This window comes from Myzus persicae, unplaced genomic scaffold (assembly GCF_001856785.1).
Source record: "Myzus persicae strain clone G006 unplaced genomic scaffold, MPER_G0061.0, whole genome shotgun sequence".
Lineage (NCBI taxonomy): Eukaryota > Metazoa > Arthropoda > Insecta > Hemiptera > Aphididae > Myzus > Myzus persicae.
Window position 1 is genome coordinate 6,985 of NW_019100877.1, and position 17,129 is coordinate 24,113.

General features: G+C 29.6%; 3 protein-coding genes and 2 pseudogenes across 4 annotated transcripts in view; 2 read left to right on the plus strand and 3 right to left on the minus strand.

Annotated features, from left to right (window-relative positions):
• Window positions 1–1,200, minus strand: part of LOC111026551 (chymotrypsin-C-like) — a 3,377-nt gene extending 2,177 nt beyond the window's left edge. The window contains exons 1-4 of one of the 2 annotated variants that reach the window (XM_022304647.1): window positions 1,093–1,200; window positions 785–949; window positions 589–725; window positions 350–517 (exon numbers count right to left, since the gene is read on the minus strand). In XM_022304647.1, the coding sequence (XP_022160339.1) occupies window positions 350–517; window positions 589–696 (276 nt within the window). In that variant the 5' untranslated portion in view covers window positions 697–725; window positions 785–949; window positions 1,093–1,200. Of the gene's footprint in view, window positions 1–276; window positions 518–588; window positions 726–784; window positions 950–1,080 lie in introns of those variants that run through there. The other variant, XM_022304646.1, reaches the window with a different exon arrangement.
• Window positions 1,127–4,444, minus strand: LOC111026550 (annotated as a pseudogene).
• A 3,729-nt stretch (window positions 4,445–8,173) lies between these two features.
• LOC111026554 lies at window positions 8,174–10,084 on the plus strand. Its single transcript, XM_022304649.1, has one exon. The coding sequence runs from the start codon at window positions 8,174–8,176 to the stop codon at window positions 10,082–10,084; it is 1,911 nt and encodes a 636-aa protein (XP_022160341.1).
• A 572-nt stretch (window positions 10,085–10,656) lies between these two features.
• Window positions 10,657–14,146, plus strand: LOC111026549 (annotated as a pseudogene).
• A 129-nt stretch (window positions 14,147–14,275) lies between these two features.
• On the minus strand, window positions 14,276–15,723 carry LOC111026553. The gene is made up of 2 exons (XM_022304648.1): window positions 15,607–15,723; window positions 14,276–15,186 (listed from the first exon to the last, which is right to left on the minus strand). The coding sequence occupies exons 1-2, from the start codon at window positions 15,700–15,702 to the stop codon at window positions 14,857–14,859; spliced, it is 426 nt and encodes a 141-aa protein (XP_022160340.1). The 5' UTR covers window positions 15,703–15,723; the 3' UTR covers window positions 14,276–14,856.
• Window positions 15,724–17,129: the final 1,406 nt, after the last annotated feature.

A 17,129-nucleotide genomic window follows, 5' to 3' on the forward strand; every position in this document is an offset into this window, starting at 1 on the left:
ATAATTAAAATATTGTTGTATAATCATTATGTAATTGGGCTTGACCCGAATTGTAAATAAATAAAAATAAAAATTACCTATCATTGAAATTATATTTTTATAAACCATCCATGACCGTGACTAACTGTAACTTGTTATATACTTTACAGCAGAGAATTAGATAAATACCAACCATTTTTAGTTATGTATTGTAACATGCATTAACATACAAATATGTATGCATATTTTAGCAGAGAATCTCACGATAATACTCTCTACTTACAGATGGACAATGTACGATAGTAATGAATACAGTAATTAACTATAACTAAATCCCAATTGAATAATTGAAATAATACTACAAACCAACCTTCCCTTGATCTCCCTTGACCACATTGTATTCACCATTCCAATCGATACAAACAGGTGCTACAACATCATTAAAATAAACTCGGTTTTGTAATATAATTATAGCTATATGTTCAGCATACGACAAAGTAAGAGGTGTATGATGTTCATTCAGGTAAATCATTTCTACCTGAAAAATTATTTTAAATTATAATATATCATACCTATTAATTGCAGTTTTTTGAATCATTAATAACTTACATTTATTATTTTAGTAAATTCACTGTCGATTACTTTTATATCTTTAGTATATTTTCCAACAGCAATTCTGTATAGACCATTATTTACTGATATTAACTCAGATAACATATCATCATTTTTCTGAACACAATGAGCAGCTAAAAATGATATTTATTTAAGTTTCATTTTTTTAAAATACATTAAAGAAAGATTTTACCAGAAATTATTACATTTGGAGCAATAATTGATCCTCCACATATCAATTCACAATTGGAATCCGTCAATTTATGTATTGCAACATACCAAGGTGCCGTTCCTACATTATTTTTTTGGACATTGGGAAACGATACCTTTTTTTCAACATAATATGCTCTACCACAACCTAAAACAATATTAGAAGCTCCATATTTAGATTAAAATGAGTAACAACGCATAACTCTAAAATATATTAGTTATCACACAAACATATAAATAATATTAGTAATTAATTGTCATATAACTATTATTTGGTACCTATGGTCATACTTGTTCCATAATTGTGCAGAGGCAATACAGCACATAACGCTTTTGTCTCGTCTGAACCATCTGAACAATCCTTATGACCATCACAAACCCGCAACAATTCAATACACAGTCCATTTGAACAATGAAACTTGTACTCGGTGTTTCTATAATTTTATTCAAATGTGACAAATAATAATTAAATATTTACTACACAACAGTTAGACTCAACCTGAATTGTATATTACTACTGATCAGCTATCTGCAAGAAATATGGTTAAAAATGATCAAATTTGCATCAAAAACGATTGACTGACTTATTAATATATTATTGTCATGTTAACTGAATTAGAAACAAGTTGTGAACAAAATATTCTAATAAAAATACCTATAAGGTATTTACGAATTTGAAATGTTTATTCAACTTAAGACTTTTAATTTGAAATATATAATATTAAACTATAGTTAAGTTATAAGTTGCTTTGATCCTATGATCCTCTTAACATTGGAGAGGCTTTGTAAGTGTTTTTTTTTATAAGTCTAGAGTATCAATAAGTGGGAATTGAGAGGGTCAGAACAGAACTCAGAAGTTATGTAGTTAGTACTAGGCACGATTAAAGACAAGGCCTCAGAAGTTTTTCTAAGACCATAATTAAAGATATACTGGTTGCGCAACGAGTAACGACTAGAAGTGTCGTCAACTTTTGTTTGATAAGAATTGTATATATATAAATAACTTAAATCGTAGGATAGGCCATTTGTGCTTTAGGTAATCAAATCATAAATTAACATAAAAAATGAGATTAAAGAATATTTTACTTTCTTATAATAGATATGAACTATGAAACTTGCCTTCAGATTATTTGAGGCTTGTTTAAATTCCACATCACAAGTATTTTCTAAATACCTCAACTGGTCTATAGATGAAAAACAATATGTGACCGACTTTTGATTGGTGACTGGTATTGACTAGTTAAATGAAAACTTACCAATAAATTCCCATATTTTTTTATGAGGCCCAAGGTTTTTTGAAGAGTACGGCATGGTAACTTTCTAAATAATTATTAGTCCTAATATCGCGATTATATACCGTAAATCTTTCAGGAGTTATGGAATGAATCCAAAAAGGAATAATGTATTCATAAATAAATCGGTGGTATGCCAAAGAACATTTTCATACTGCACTATGAATACAATTATGGCATTAACACCATCAACCACCGAAGAAACACTGCTAATTCTTTCAGACCGAAGGTACGGTAGTGCAAGTATCTGTAAAACATTTAAATAATTAATTCACAATAATGATTTATTTTAAATGTTTAATAATAGGTAAAATATTAAGAACCATCCGGAAAACAGGAGCAGCAACACGGTTTATTTTTACTAAATTGTAAACACCGTCGACTTGTTTCTGGCATACCGCAGAATCGCCTAAATGAATTAGTAATAATTATGTATATATTTTAATACTTCTTATTAAACCCTTACCTGACAATAATGAAAATAGCAGCCCTGGTGAGTTATTTCTGTAAATACAGTATGTATTGCATTGATTTGCCCAATTGCATAATCTGTAATAATCATAAGATTTTGGTATTGCAGGGGTATCATATCTTTGATACATGCAAATAATGCAGTATATATTCCTTCAGACTTTCCATTTAAAAGCGCATATACCAGAAGATAGCTCTATAATACAAAAAAACAAGAATTAAGATTTAGAACAGAAGAAAAATATTCACATAAGTTTCATAATTGCTGAATATAGAAAAGAACATACAACATTTTAGTACATTATTTGAAACGTAAATAGTTGGTCGAATCATTGTCTTTGGGATAGTCTTAAATGTACCATCACATCCGGCTACTGTTATCTATAACATCATAACAGTACTAATAATAATATAATAATAAAAGTTCTCCAAGAAAGAAATCGCTACACCAGGTAAATCCAGAAATGTTCTGAAATTGGGAACTGAAGGTATAGTCCGGTTGGATAGAGGTCGAACAAGTTTTAGATTACTAACTAATCGTTCACAAAAAACTGGACAACCAATGGATTTAGCTCGGGAGAACCAGGCTTTACATGAGCACCTGAGGGAAGAAGCAGCACGGTATGATAGACAATTGGATACATATAAATTTGCTCAACAGAGACAGGTAGTTCTTGTTAGCAGGCTTCAGGCAAAGATTGGTATTTTTGATTTTACTGCATTAGCTCCATTGGTATTTTAAATGTATGATTTTTGTTTTTCAGGTAATGCAGTATAGAGAACGATGTTCCGAGTTGGACAGGCAGAAGAGAAATAGTATTTCATAAATTGATAATGTTAGGAGTTATCGTGTTTCAGTCAGAGATTATCAGTCAATGAACTTAGATTTTGCAATACGTGCTTTAGAACAAGAACGAGCCAAGTAAAAATATTTTTCTTTTTTTTTAATTGACAGTGACTATATTATTCTTTTCAATATTGTAGAACTGAAAAAGTCATGGAACTAAACTTGACACTCAGAGAACAATTAGATGGTGCTCAAACAAGCAATGAAACACTGTCTACAGATTTGCAAAAGTTAACTAGCGATTGGGAAAAATGAAAGATGAAATGAATGCTAAAGAAGATGAATGGAAAGAAGAAGAACAAATGTTTAAAGAGTATTGTTCATTGGAACACCGACGAATGATGAGTCTGTGGCAAGATGTAGCTCAAGTATAAAGGATGATCACTGATATGAAATCATCAACTCAACAAGATCTTAATAATACTAATAATACTTAAAAATACAAAAAAAAATAATCTTGACTTACGTTTTGTAACTCAACAGCTATGTCTTGAATAAAACTTGTGTTACAAAAGACTAATCCAACTAACATTCCATTTACCATCAATGGCCCCTGATAGAATCTGTAAATGGAAATAATCATTTATATTTTAATTTTTTTACCGAATAATATTGGCTTTTACTGATTTGGTTGTGCCTGGAATGTGAGGGCAAAGTGTCTGTTTTCATTAATTTGTAAAAGTTGATGGAGGTGTAAAAGATTCCTTGGAGTTGGGGGGAATATGGATTTCATTAATTGGCACATTCTCTCTGTGGCTTGGAGGTATGTATAATAGTATGCTCCTTCTGGACAACTGAAAATTAATTTATAATAATAGTAATTACTGTTGAAATTCATCAAAATAATAATTGTATTAAACATTACTTTTTAATTGCTTGCATGTATAATGCTTTAGCTGAATAAGGTGTCGGACTATGAGCTACACACTGTTCTGCAAGAATGTTCCGTAATTCCCTCATGGGTGTGTCATCTCTCCTTACTCTATGATCATGTCTCTTCTTGATGAAAAAAAGCATTGTCATTCAAATTTAGCGATATCGATCCTGTAGCTGGACATCCACTCTTATATTCCTTGCATCTCGTATAACAACAATATAATTCAATAAAACTTAAATTTCTTCACACAATTGTATTACCTAAATATTCCAACTTAATTTACATTTTTCTTTCAGTTGTTTTACTTTTGACGCACATATTCCAACATTGTCCTTGATTATATGTTCCTTGAGAACATAGCTTATGCTTATTGTCTTCAATGATGGGCTTGTAAGTTGTAGTAAGTTTTTGTTTGAAGTGCACCATGGCTGATGCTGAAAAATTAAGAATATTTCAAAATACTTTATTAAAAAGATATTAAAATTAGAGATATTTTATTCGGTAACGTTGGTGTACGTGTAGAAGGTTAGCGATAAACGCGGACTATCATTTTTCGGACTATTGGGTTTATGCCATTTGTGCTTAATTACGGAAGCGTAGTAGTGCCACTTAGAAAAAAATATTTGTTACAATTTCGACTTATCAACTCGAAATTACGACTTATCAACTTCAAATTTCGTCTTAACAACTCTGTGTTTCTAATTAAAAACTCTAAATGTTGACTTTCAAATTCAAAATTTCGACTTGGCAACTCGACATTTTTGCGTAAAAGTTTTTAAATATTGTGGTTAAGTTGTATATACTGATATATATCTTTCACGATTACACAAAGATAAGAAATTACTATGAACAATAATAAACCAAATAAACTCTGGTTGTCATAATTTTTATACCTATTCGAGTTGTTTGTTTTTTAAGCGGTGATTTCAAATGTAATATTTACAAAAAAATATTATTATTATAGCAGCGTAATTTTGGACGTATACTGCAGTATGCTTTAAATTGTTTTGTTTTATTATTAGTTATTATCAGGTTTAGGAGTTGTATGCAACAGCATGTTTTTTTTGTTACTTGCTTCATTTTCTGTCCAAATGTAGTTTTAGTGAGTAATTTCCGCGATTTATATTTTACATGTTTTTGCATACAATGAGCTTTATGCATATTTTTGCTTATTTTGCATAATATTTTAGTATGATCGTATTTATTTTATTGTATTTATAAGCTGATAATAATGAAACCGATCAAATTACCTATATTAATTGGTTTTTTGATCAAACATAAATTTTATTTTTATAAATACAAATCTATGGTTTACTATACTCCGTACGCCTATCAAATGATTATTGGAAAATCGAAAATTTTTAAAATATTTAGTCGTAGCATATACACGTCTTTTCTACTATTAAATCTGAATTATATATAATATTATATTAAGACAATCAGCTAATCACTGATGTATTTCAATAAATAAACATTTTTTTTTGTAACTATATTTTTGTGTATCTTTTAAAAACTTAAATACATATTTTACAATTTTTTGTTTTATACAAATTTTAGCTAATCCGGGACGAAACGTCATATCTTAATAATTGGCGGGGACAAAACGTCCGTCGCTGGTTTATTTGACTGGGGCAAAATATCCACGATTCACAATAATTATGTCATACTAATAAGCAGGGCCGTAACTACGGGGGGGGGGGTAAGGGGTTCAACCCCCCCCCCCTCTCAGAAAAATAGAAAATTTAAAAATTTCTAGTTTATTCTAAAATTAAAAAAAAAATTTTAAATTTAAATACTTTATATATCTATATTATGATCGATTTATGCATGTATGTATTTATAGAATAGTGCTCAAGGTGGCAAGGTGTATGATAGCGTAAACGTATCTATCTTCTCGTCGAATTACGGAGCCTTTCGTACACGTAGAACGGTCATAACTCATAGATAGAGGGCACTTTTCGTGTGTGACTTGTGACTGCACAATATTAATATTATATATATAATATATATACAATAATATAATTATGTATAAACAATAAATTCTAATTAACAACCTGATTATTTTGATTTCATTTTATTGAATTGTTTGTCTAACAGGATCGTCTTAATGGTTTAGTGTTACTGAGTTATTATAGGAATGTTGTTATCACGCCAGATGAAGTATTAAATGAAATGGCAAAGAAGCTGAGAAAAATTGACTTAGTGTTATAATGAAAATATAATGTTTTACTCAATGTAATTTCCTATAGTAATATCCTCTATAAAATTTCTATCTATGGAACTGAACCCTCCCCATAGAAAATTCTTAGCTACGGCCCTGCTAATAATTTAAAATAAGTAAAACTTGAGTGAATTGGGGGTTGTGACTGTTGTGAGGGACAGAGCACCCCAATAATTCATTGACATAAAATATTTAATGCATATATTATTAGTAGAAACCCACGCTTCGCCACTGATGATAAAGTATTATTTTATTATTTTAGTCATGACAAAATAGATAGATCTCTATCTGGATAATGTCTAGGCGGATTGTGAAATTTCATAAAAATTAAATTCTTTGACTATAAAATATATAATTTATATAATTCTTAGATTAACCTAGTACAGTAGTACATGATTTACTGCTAAGCTACATTCCCGCGATTTAGCCAAGAATCCAATTATTTAAGTAATACTTAGATATTGACTATTAGTCTGTGGTAATATCACACAAAAAAATTATCGTCTATAATTATACTGTATGTAGTATGTTCATTAAAATATTATGTGAAAGCAAAGAAAAGTTTGAAAATAACTTTGAAGTAATGACACAGAATTGAGAATATATTTAATTTAATCTATTCTGTGGTAATGATGTCGTCAACCGTTATAAAAAAAGTAAACAAACTTGAAACAGTTGAAACCAGTGCCTCAAAAACCGGGTGTGCAGAGTGTGCGGCACACACGGGCCTCAAGGCTTACATACATTTGGGGGGCCCCCGGGCCCAATTTGGAGCAAACACTGAAATTGTCTTAAAACTCAAAACTTAATTATTCATAATACTTTTTTTTTAAGTTGAAACATTATTGTAGTTGTAGGTATATACTAATATTAGATTAAGTAATAAGTATGTTAAAATGGATGGTAGGTTTAGAAAAAGGTGGGTACCTATCAAGTATTCAAGTGTCAACGTTTCTAACTTTTTAAGTACTATCAATTTTTTCCATAAGATCTATTTTTATCGCGTCTATGGGTCTTTGTTTGTCGCATTGTCGGAAGAACAACAGGCTGATAGCGGAAAACGCCGACGGTTGATGAGTGACGACGTACACAACATTTTATAGGTATTTAGTACTGGGAGGCCTCTGAAATCCGTTTAGTCTGCTTTTTATTTTTATTAATTTTAGCTTATTCTATAACATCACTTATTCTTATTGTTCCCTTTGAAACAGATTGAATAAAACGTATGAACCAAAAAAAAATTTATATATATGTAGGTATACACAAAACCTAAAAACGTTGGCACTTCTAGATTGTAATACATACAGTAAAATTAATTTAGGAAGAGGCCCAAAAAAATATTGCACACGGGCCCCTTATTATGAAGTTGCGGCACTGGTTGAAACTATATTAAATAAAAACCTGGAAAAAATAAGTTTGACATCACCAGCTACCGTCCAATATCCCTTACCTGTACACTTTGCAAACTACTAGAAAAAATTTTAAATAGACGCCTAATTTGGTATCTAGAAACATCACATAAATTTATCCCCCAGCAATACGGCTTCCGCCGCAACCATTCTACGCAAGATGCCCTAGCCACCCTACACACCAACATAAGCGAATCCATAAAAAAAAATCAACATACCATCCTTGTCGCTCTTGACTTGGAAAAAGCGTACGATATGGTCTGGAAAAACAGAGTCATTGATATTTTGTCTAGTTGGTCCATAGACGGCAACATGCTAACTTTTTTACACAATTTTCTTTCCGACCGAACAATTCAAGTTAAAGTTGAAAACACTCTATCTGATCACACAACATTAGATAATGGATTACCTCAAGGATCGGTTATCAGTGTTACATTATTCCTAATCGCCATAAATGATATTTTCAACAACATTCAAAAACCTGTCAAGTACACATTATTTGCCGACGATTGTAATATTTATTGTAGTGGCACTGACACTAGGTCCACTGTAGCCCTCCTACAAAACGCTATCAACTCACTTGTACAATGGTCCTCATATTCTGGCTTCAAATTCTCACCGCATAAAACTCAATGCATAATCTTCAACAAAAAGAAAAAGAACACACTTCACCATATCTATATTAATAACGTTCCAACAGTTTACACGGACAACATCCGCCTACTCGGAATGATATTCGATACCAAATTTTCATGGGCCCCTCATCTCAAAAAACTAAAAATAAGCTGCAACGCCAAAATTAAGATCATCAAAATTCTTTCCCACCACATATGGGGAGCAGATAAAAACAGCCTAATATTAATTTACAAAGCACTAATTTTATCAAGAATAGATTATGGCTCCATTATCTACAATTCAGCCAAACCAAACATTAAACAAATCATCAATCCAATCCACAACCAAGCAATCAGACTAGCAATAGGTGCCTTTCGTACCAGCCCTATTGACAGCATTCTATGCATTTCAGGTGAACCCCCACTACAAATCAGAAGAGATAAAAATATACTAAAATATGTTACTAAAAAACTTAGTTTCCCCAACCAAACAATATATAAATTATTCAAGTCACCTACCCAAATCTACACGCTCAAAGAACCAGCTACAATTATGGAAACTTACACACGTATATGCAAGAAATCCAACTTCCATCTCAACATCGAAGTGTCATCTCCGTTTCTAACAACTCCATTCTGGCTATATTCCACTCAAGTTCACACTCAATTATCAAATTTCAACAAAAACTCCAACCCTCATTCCATTATTACCTCAAATTTCAACGACATCATAAACTCAGATTTCCATGACTTCAACCTTATCTACACAGATGCATCAAAAAATATAACAGGCACAGGCTGTGCATTCATTTCTGGATCCGTTAAAAAACTATACAAACTACCTACTGAAGCCAGCATCTTCACAGCAGAAATAACCGCCATCAAAGAAGCAACTATCTACGTTGAATCCATCCACATAAAAAAAGCTCTTATCATAAGCGACTCTCTCAGTGCCTTAACTTCCTTACTATCTCCTAATCCGACCAATGAAATCTCTCAACAAATAATCAATATCATAACTAACTCAAAAAATATTATAGAGTTTATGTGGGTCCCGTCACATACTGGTATCAAAGGCAACGAAGAAGTTGACCTACTAGCGAACCAAGCTATATCATCCACTGAATCAACTGTTATAAATTCGCTACCATATAAAGACCTATCAAGAATAATCAACCTAATCTCAAACAAACAGTGGCAATCACAATGGGACCGCACCTCGGATAACAAATTAAAAAATATAAAAAAAACCATACAGAAATGGCGATCCCCCATAAACACAACCCGTAAAGCAGATATAGTCACAACTAGAGCCAGAATTGGCCACACACATCTCACCCATTCTTTCCTTTTCAACCATGAAGAACATCCAACCTGCCATCAATGTAACCTACCACTGACAATTGAACATCTCACACTCAGCTGCACCAAGTACAACAATGAACGAAGCATCTTAAACTTCCCCTCCAACATCGAAGAAGCACTCGGGGAAACCAACACCGATGCCATCTTCAACTTTTTTAATGCCATCAAAGTATCCAACCTATTATAAAAATCTGCAAATACTACTGTTTTACCTATTTATTTAACATTACTATTTTATTTTATTTATCTACGTATTTTGTTTAATTCTCATGTTACTATGTACATAAGACTTTTTCAATATTTCTAATCTTTAATCTACCATTGTAAACCTTTTCAGGCTAATGACCTCTGATGTCGAAGCCTTATTCTTAATAAAAAAAAAAAATATATATATTAAATACTTACATAACTATAAAGTAAGGGCTTCGGAATGGGCAATGTTGTCTATAAATTATTTAATTATTAGAAATGGTTACACAAATATATAATAACTAAAAATATAAACTACTTGGAAGTGTTTTCAATGATTAATAATATTATTTTGTGAATTTTAAATTGCCGCCAAAAATATAGATAATCATTCGCCCATATTATCTTCCAAAATATTGAATTATTATTTATTTATAGCACACATTAATTCCACTGTTGGCGATGAACACATATTACCAGCTTACAAGAGTTTGAGACAATAGAATTTTACCATTTTTACCGCCAATACTGCAGTGTGAGTGTATAAAAAATAGACTATAATTTGTCATTATTCATCAATCTTTAAAAAAAAACTGAAACCATGTCGTCTACTATTAAAGAGTTTTTAATACAGAGATCCATTGAAGATGCCGACTACATAGCTCGTGAAATGGAAGCTCAAAAGGTAAGAATTGCTTGTATTAAACGTTTAATATATCTTTATAATATTACTTAGAGCGATGTGCACCTAGAGTACGTGAGAGAAAGAAGAACGACGAGTGTTGTAGTTGGTTACAAATTGATGATTTCTCATTTTTTTATTTGTATATCAAGCCGTAAAGATGTTTTTTTTTTAGTAAGGAGTAAATGTGATTATAATGTACTTACACCTTAGCCACAGAGTTATTTTATGCTGCAGTCATGGTTTTACACATTCAGTTATCAAACTGCTTAAGTGTCTAAACACTATTTTTAGGCAGTTACAAAATTGTATAAGTCGTTTGTACTTAATATCAAATTTATGCTGAAATATTTGTTTACCTACCTATTGTGTGCGAATGAAACCAATACCACATAATATATCTATTCTGTGCTATTAGTATAAACCCACCTTAAGGCCCAACATACACCAATACTGTGTGATGATGATGTTCTGGGATAAACCTCAGAATATTGGTAAAAATTAAATATATATTATACTACTGAGTATCAAGGAGTGCAATATTGGTGTTTTTGTTGTATTTCAGTTTACATATTTGTTTTTTTTGCTATGATAATTTTACCAATGATACAACTATTGTGCAATTACAGTTATTTTTTTAGAAATTTTGTAATTTTGCTACATCCCCCGCTTTGACTAAAACAAAGTAATAACTATTTTTAAATTCTATAGACAAACACGTTATGTTACCTGTAATTGATTTAAATATAAAGGTTGAGTAATACAAAAAAATATATTTTTCTTCTACAATATTGGCTAACTTAACTTAAACTTTTTAAAATGATTATCCTGTGCGTGCCTCAAACTTTCATTCATAATTACCCTATAATTACACATCCTTCTCTTCCATCTCTACTTAATTTGATCTTCTCTAATGTCATCTTAATGTTTCTAATTTGTATAATATACAGATTTTTTGTTCTTAGATAATCACAGTAGCCTCTAATTAATAAGTAAATTTAATTGAAAAATTGTATTTCAGATTGATATTGATGTTCTGAAAACATTGTCTACTGAAGATACCACTTTAAAAATGTACTTACCTAAATATGGTGACCGTTAAGCATTATTAAATTATTCAAAACAAGCCAATTCATCAAAAAGAAAAAGTGCTCTTTTTGATAAATTGATGTCTAAGGTAAAAAAAAATAATAATATTGATGAGTCAAAAACAGAAAGTCCAAATAAAAGGTAAGTTTATTATTTAATATGTCAAGTTTTTTTAATGAATATTTTTGAAAAGTATATATTATTTCTTTAATATAGCTTAGTCTTGAAAAATAGATCGACAGAGAGATATGTTGAAATTGGATGGCTTAATTATGAAATGTCTGCGTATAAATAGGTATTATAAGAATAAAAAATGCATGATTATTTTTTCAAGTAATTTTTGTTATTTTGTATTATTTTCCACAAAAATATCATAATAGGTAATTGTTATAAATTATTCTTAAGATTCTTATATTTAACTATCTCCATTTATCATAATATTTTTGTATTTCAACATACATATTATTTTCAAATATTTTTTAAAGAGCTATTTTTCCATGGACATTTTAATATAATATGCTTTTCAATGTACGTATTCCTACTACCTAGTTATAAGTAAAATATTTCTAGGTGAGAACTGGTTATGGTGGTGGTACCAGAAAAGTACGAGTACAAAAATCATTCTACAAGTCAGATTTGATTGGTCTAGCTAAAGAATAATTTTTTCCTGATGGAAAATCATCTAAAGGAATGATTGATCAATTTTCAACAAATTTATTTAACTTCCAGAAAAATGATTTACCTGATGACTTTTCAGTATAGGTGAATTATATGATAAAACAGGTAGGTACATAACAACATTAAAATAATTTTTTTAATTGTATTATGAAATGTATATTAATCAAATTTTTAGGTTAGGTTTTTAACAATTAATATTTTAATTTTCAATTTTATAATATTCATTTATTATATTTGTATTTCTTTATACTTAGGCTTGAATTCATTAAGATTTTATTTGGCAACAAAGGAAACAACTTCAGTTCTTTTGTCTTCAAAAATGTTTCTACCATCAAATTTAGAATCCTTTTCACCAGATAGATCATCGACTTCTGAAAATTTATTCACTTCCTCTATGTGGTCAATTACACCGTCCACACCACCACCTGTCGATAATGTCGAACTAACTGAACAACCCATATATTTCTATAATAGTCTTGATGAACACAACTATTTTGATTTACCAGAACATGAAATAGAAACATCCAAATTAATTCTCCATAGAGGTCATATATTTGATGAATTAATAGAAGCATTTAAGGGCATGAAACACATTTCTTCTCGATTAGAATTTGAGTTAATTTTGCCGAATGGAAGTTCAGAAAATGCAGTAGACGTCAGAGGTGTTTTTAAAGATGTGTTGTCAGAGTTTTGGTCAAGCTTTTATGAAATGGCTACTACTGGATGTCACTGGAAAATTCCAGTTATCAGGCACGATTTTCAATTAGAAAAATGGTTAGCAATTGCTAAAATTATATTTATAGGTTGGAGAGATATTAACTACCTTCCAATAAGTTTAGCTTTACCTTTCATGGAGTATGTTCTCTGTGGAAATACTGTTAGTACACATGATTTAATTGAAGGGTTTTTAAACACTCTTCCTTTAAGATCAAAAGATTTAATAAAATGTGCTATTGAAGATTTTACTAAAGTCGAACAAGAAGAGTTACTAGATGTTCTTCAAGAGTTCAATTGTCGTTCAATGGTACATGAACAAAATATAAAAGATATTATCTCAGAAATTGCTCACAAAGAGGTTATTCAGAATCCTAAGTACATTATTGATATATGGTCTGAAGAATTAAAAAATAAAATGAAGCTATCTAAATATAGTTTGGAAGAAGAATATAAAAATAAAATACCAACACCAACAAATATATTAAAAAATCTATGCTGTCCAGAAAAAGATGACAATGAAATAAAACGCAAAATCTTTGGGTTTTAAAAAAAATTTATTAGTGAAGCCGACCTAAAGCTTTGTACAAAGTTACTTCGTTTTATAACAGGAGCAGACATCATAACTTCTACCATTAATATTAACTTTAATTCTGTACAAGATTGTTTTTCCCGATCTCCAGTTGCTCATACTTGTACTAATACTTTGGATTTGCCCTTAACATATGATAGCTTCATTGATTTTAGATGTGAGTTTACATCACTTTTGTCATCCAATATTTGGGTTATGGATGTAGCATAATTTTATTTAGCGATTATATTTATTTTATTTTTTGCCCAAGTGATATTGTTTTATTTTATTTTTTACCCAAGTAATATTGTTTTATTTTATTTTTTGCCCAACTGATATTGTTATATTTTATTAATATTAACCATATATAATATTATATATATACAAAGATAAATAATAATTTATTTTACATAAATGTTTTACCTTGGTCTCGTTATACATCATTATTATGTTATTATTATTTATTTATTTATTTATTATTATTATTATACATTGGAACTAGCCCAATACATATTCCATTACAGCAATTGGTTTAATCCTTAAATAGGAACAACAGATCCTTTTACTAGTTAAAGATTTTAATAAATTAATTTAAATTTTTAACTCTTTATAGTCCCTATATCTTTCGCAATCCTTAGTATACTAAGTTTAATAACTCAAAACCGACTCGTAAAAATTTTAATTTTGTTTCGTCAACATTTTCAGAAAAACTATATACCAAAAAATTTCCTGTAGAAAATGGCTGTCTTATACACAGAATATTGGTTTGTATACACATGAGTCGTAAATAATCAAATTTCAAATAATTGCAATATTTAATTGAGAAAAATAGTTTTATAGTAATAAATAAACTTAATCATTAACTATGTTATATAAATAATTTAATTTTTTTTATGGCTATACTTCCATTAATCTTCTACTATGACTTGTAAGTGGTATTGGTTTATTGTTACCAGATAAAATACAAACATTTATATTACCTATTAACTAATTAGGAATAAAATTAAAATTATGTAAAGAATATATTCAATATCATCTACTCTAAGATATCTTTCAATTTATTTCTTAACATAATATAAACATCAATTATACTATAAGATTCATCAGGAATAAAAATCATTTCTTCTGCTAGTATAATACAGCATAGTTCATTAATAGTTGGATCACATGTTACATTTGTTAAATCATTAAGTTCATTTTTACATAGTTGTAACTCATTTTCTTGAACAATGTGTATAAAGTCAGTTGTATTAAATTCTTCAGGTGCTTCAAACATTGTTATAGGTCTTCCATAACAACAGATGCTATTTCTAGATTTTCTAATTCTGTGTACATTCCACTCTAGTGCCATTTCATTAAGTTCTTTCTGGAAAGTTTAACATAAGATGTTGATAGATAAATATTAAGTGTAGGTAGTATTAACTTGTCTTATAATTTATATGTGTATATTACTACATTAGCTATAGATATTGTGTCCATTTAAAATGGATTTGAATATTTTGCATATTAATAACTTTTTGTAATGAAATCTTAGGTAAGTAATTGAAGTAAAACAATTAGTTTTTATTTTATACTTTTATACTTTTTATAGAAAAAAAGAGATTCATTGTGTTATTGATATTACTAATATTGCTTTACTAAATCAATTGTAATTATTTTATCATTCGGGACGTTTTAAAATAATGGGCAACTATATTTTTGCTTATTGTTGAAAGAATACAACTTGTATTTAACCTGACGTTTTAAATACATTATAGAAAACCTATATTTATTAAGTTATAATTACTTGAATTTTTCCCATAAAACAATATCTGATCAAGTTTTTATCAACAAATGATCCATCAAAGTATCCATCATCTTTTAATTGACAGAATAGGTCCATCCAAAATTGGGTAAAATGTTTTCGTAGAATACTCCACCATGATTCAATTCTTTGATTTGAAGGGCTTGTACCGTATATGAACGATGGTCTTTAAGAAGTGATATTTCTAAGCAAAAACTTCTGAAATTGCTCAATATGACGGTTTTCTGTACCTCTATCAAATCTTAAAGTCATTGGACATCCAACTAATGTCTCGACTGTATTTAAATAAAAATTTCCTATGACTGGGGTCACTACAAGAAGGCGCTGCTTCTAACCAAACTATACACCTGGAAAATCCATCAATACACCCACTTATAGAAATTCCATAAGGTTTTAGCTTATCATAGCAATCTGTATGCCATGTATGATTAGGGCCTGGATTAAAGAACTGACGTCTTCTTAGTCTTCTACGACTTCTAATTTCCACACCTTCAGGATCAATTATTTTTAAAATACTTCGTACAGTCTCTTGTTTAACCACAAATCCATTACTAATGCATTTTCTATGCATCCACTTATAGCAATGAAGTTGATTTGAACCCTGAATACAAATTTCTAAATAACGACTTATAATATTGAATAAGGGTGTATAGTCTATGCGTCTAGACAAACCTAGTTCTTTTAATCGTCTTTTCGATGTACGAAGACTAATATTTATGTTATGTTTTAATGACGAATTTGTTATTATTTCATTATAATTAAAATTCATACGAAAATAATTTTCTATTAAACCACTTAAACTCATTATAAAACGCAAAATGAAAATGTAATTATTTAATATTCACTATTCAAATGACTCAACATTGTATAACTATTTATTAAAAGTCAATAAACAATATTACTTTTATATTATTTACAACATAGAAAGTACCTACTACCTATCATATTACAGCTGAAGACATAAACCCATGACTATTCTATTTAGTGATGACATAAACCAAACCATAATACCATATACCTACTCATCTATAATTGAAGATCAATCGGGAAAGATAAATAACATAATCAAAATATTTAAAAATGTTTACGCAAAACCTGCGAGTTTTTTGTCAAAATACTGAGTTGATAAGTCAAAATTGTGAGTTATTAAGTCGAAATTTTGAGTTGATAAGTCGAAATTGTAACAAATATTTTTTTCTAAGTGGCACTACTACGCTTCCGTATAACATCACAGTTGGGTAGACCTATTGTTTTAGGTCGAAACATGAGGAAAAACGACATAGGGATAATTATAAGACTCGCGACAGTAGTGTATCTAAATAAATGGCCTATAATACGCAGAGTTCCGTGTTCTAAAATCTGAATTATATAGATTTAAACACTCCGAATAATATTCTGTTTCGGAATCTGAAAAAAAAATGTATCATCCAAAGAATTCAAAAACTCTAAAACTGATAACAACATATTGTATTATAAATTATAATATCTATCATCTATGGCAAAAG

Excerpts from the sequence above, each read along its gene's own strand:
- LOC111026554 (XM_022304649.1), top strand. The coding sequence starts at position 8,174 with ATGGTCTGGAAAAACAGAGTCATTGATATTTTGTCTAGTTGGTCCATA.
- LOC111026553 (XM_022304648.1), bottom strand. The coding sequence starts at position 15,702 with ATGGACCTATTCTGTCAATTAAAAGATGATGGATACTTTGATGGATCA. Across the intron at positions 15,187-15,606 it reads GTTTTATGGGAAAAATTCAA|AAAGAACTTAATGAAATGGC; the intron begins GTAATTATAACT and ends TAAACTTTCCAG.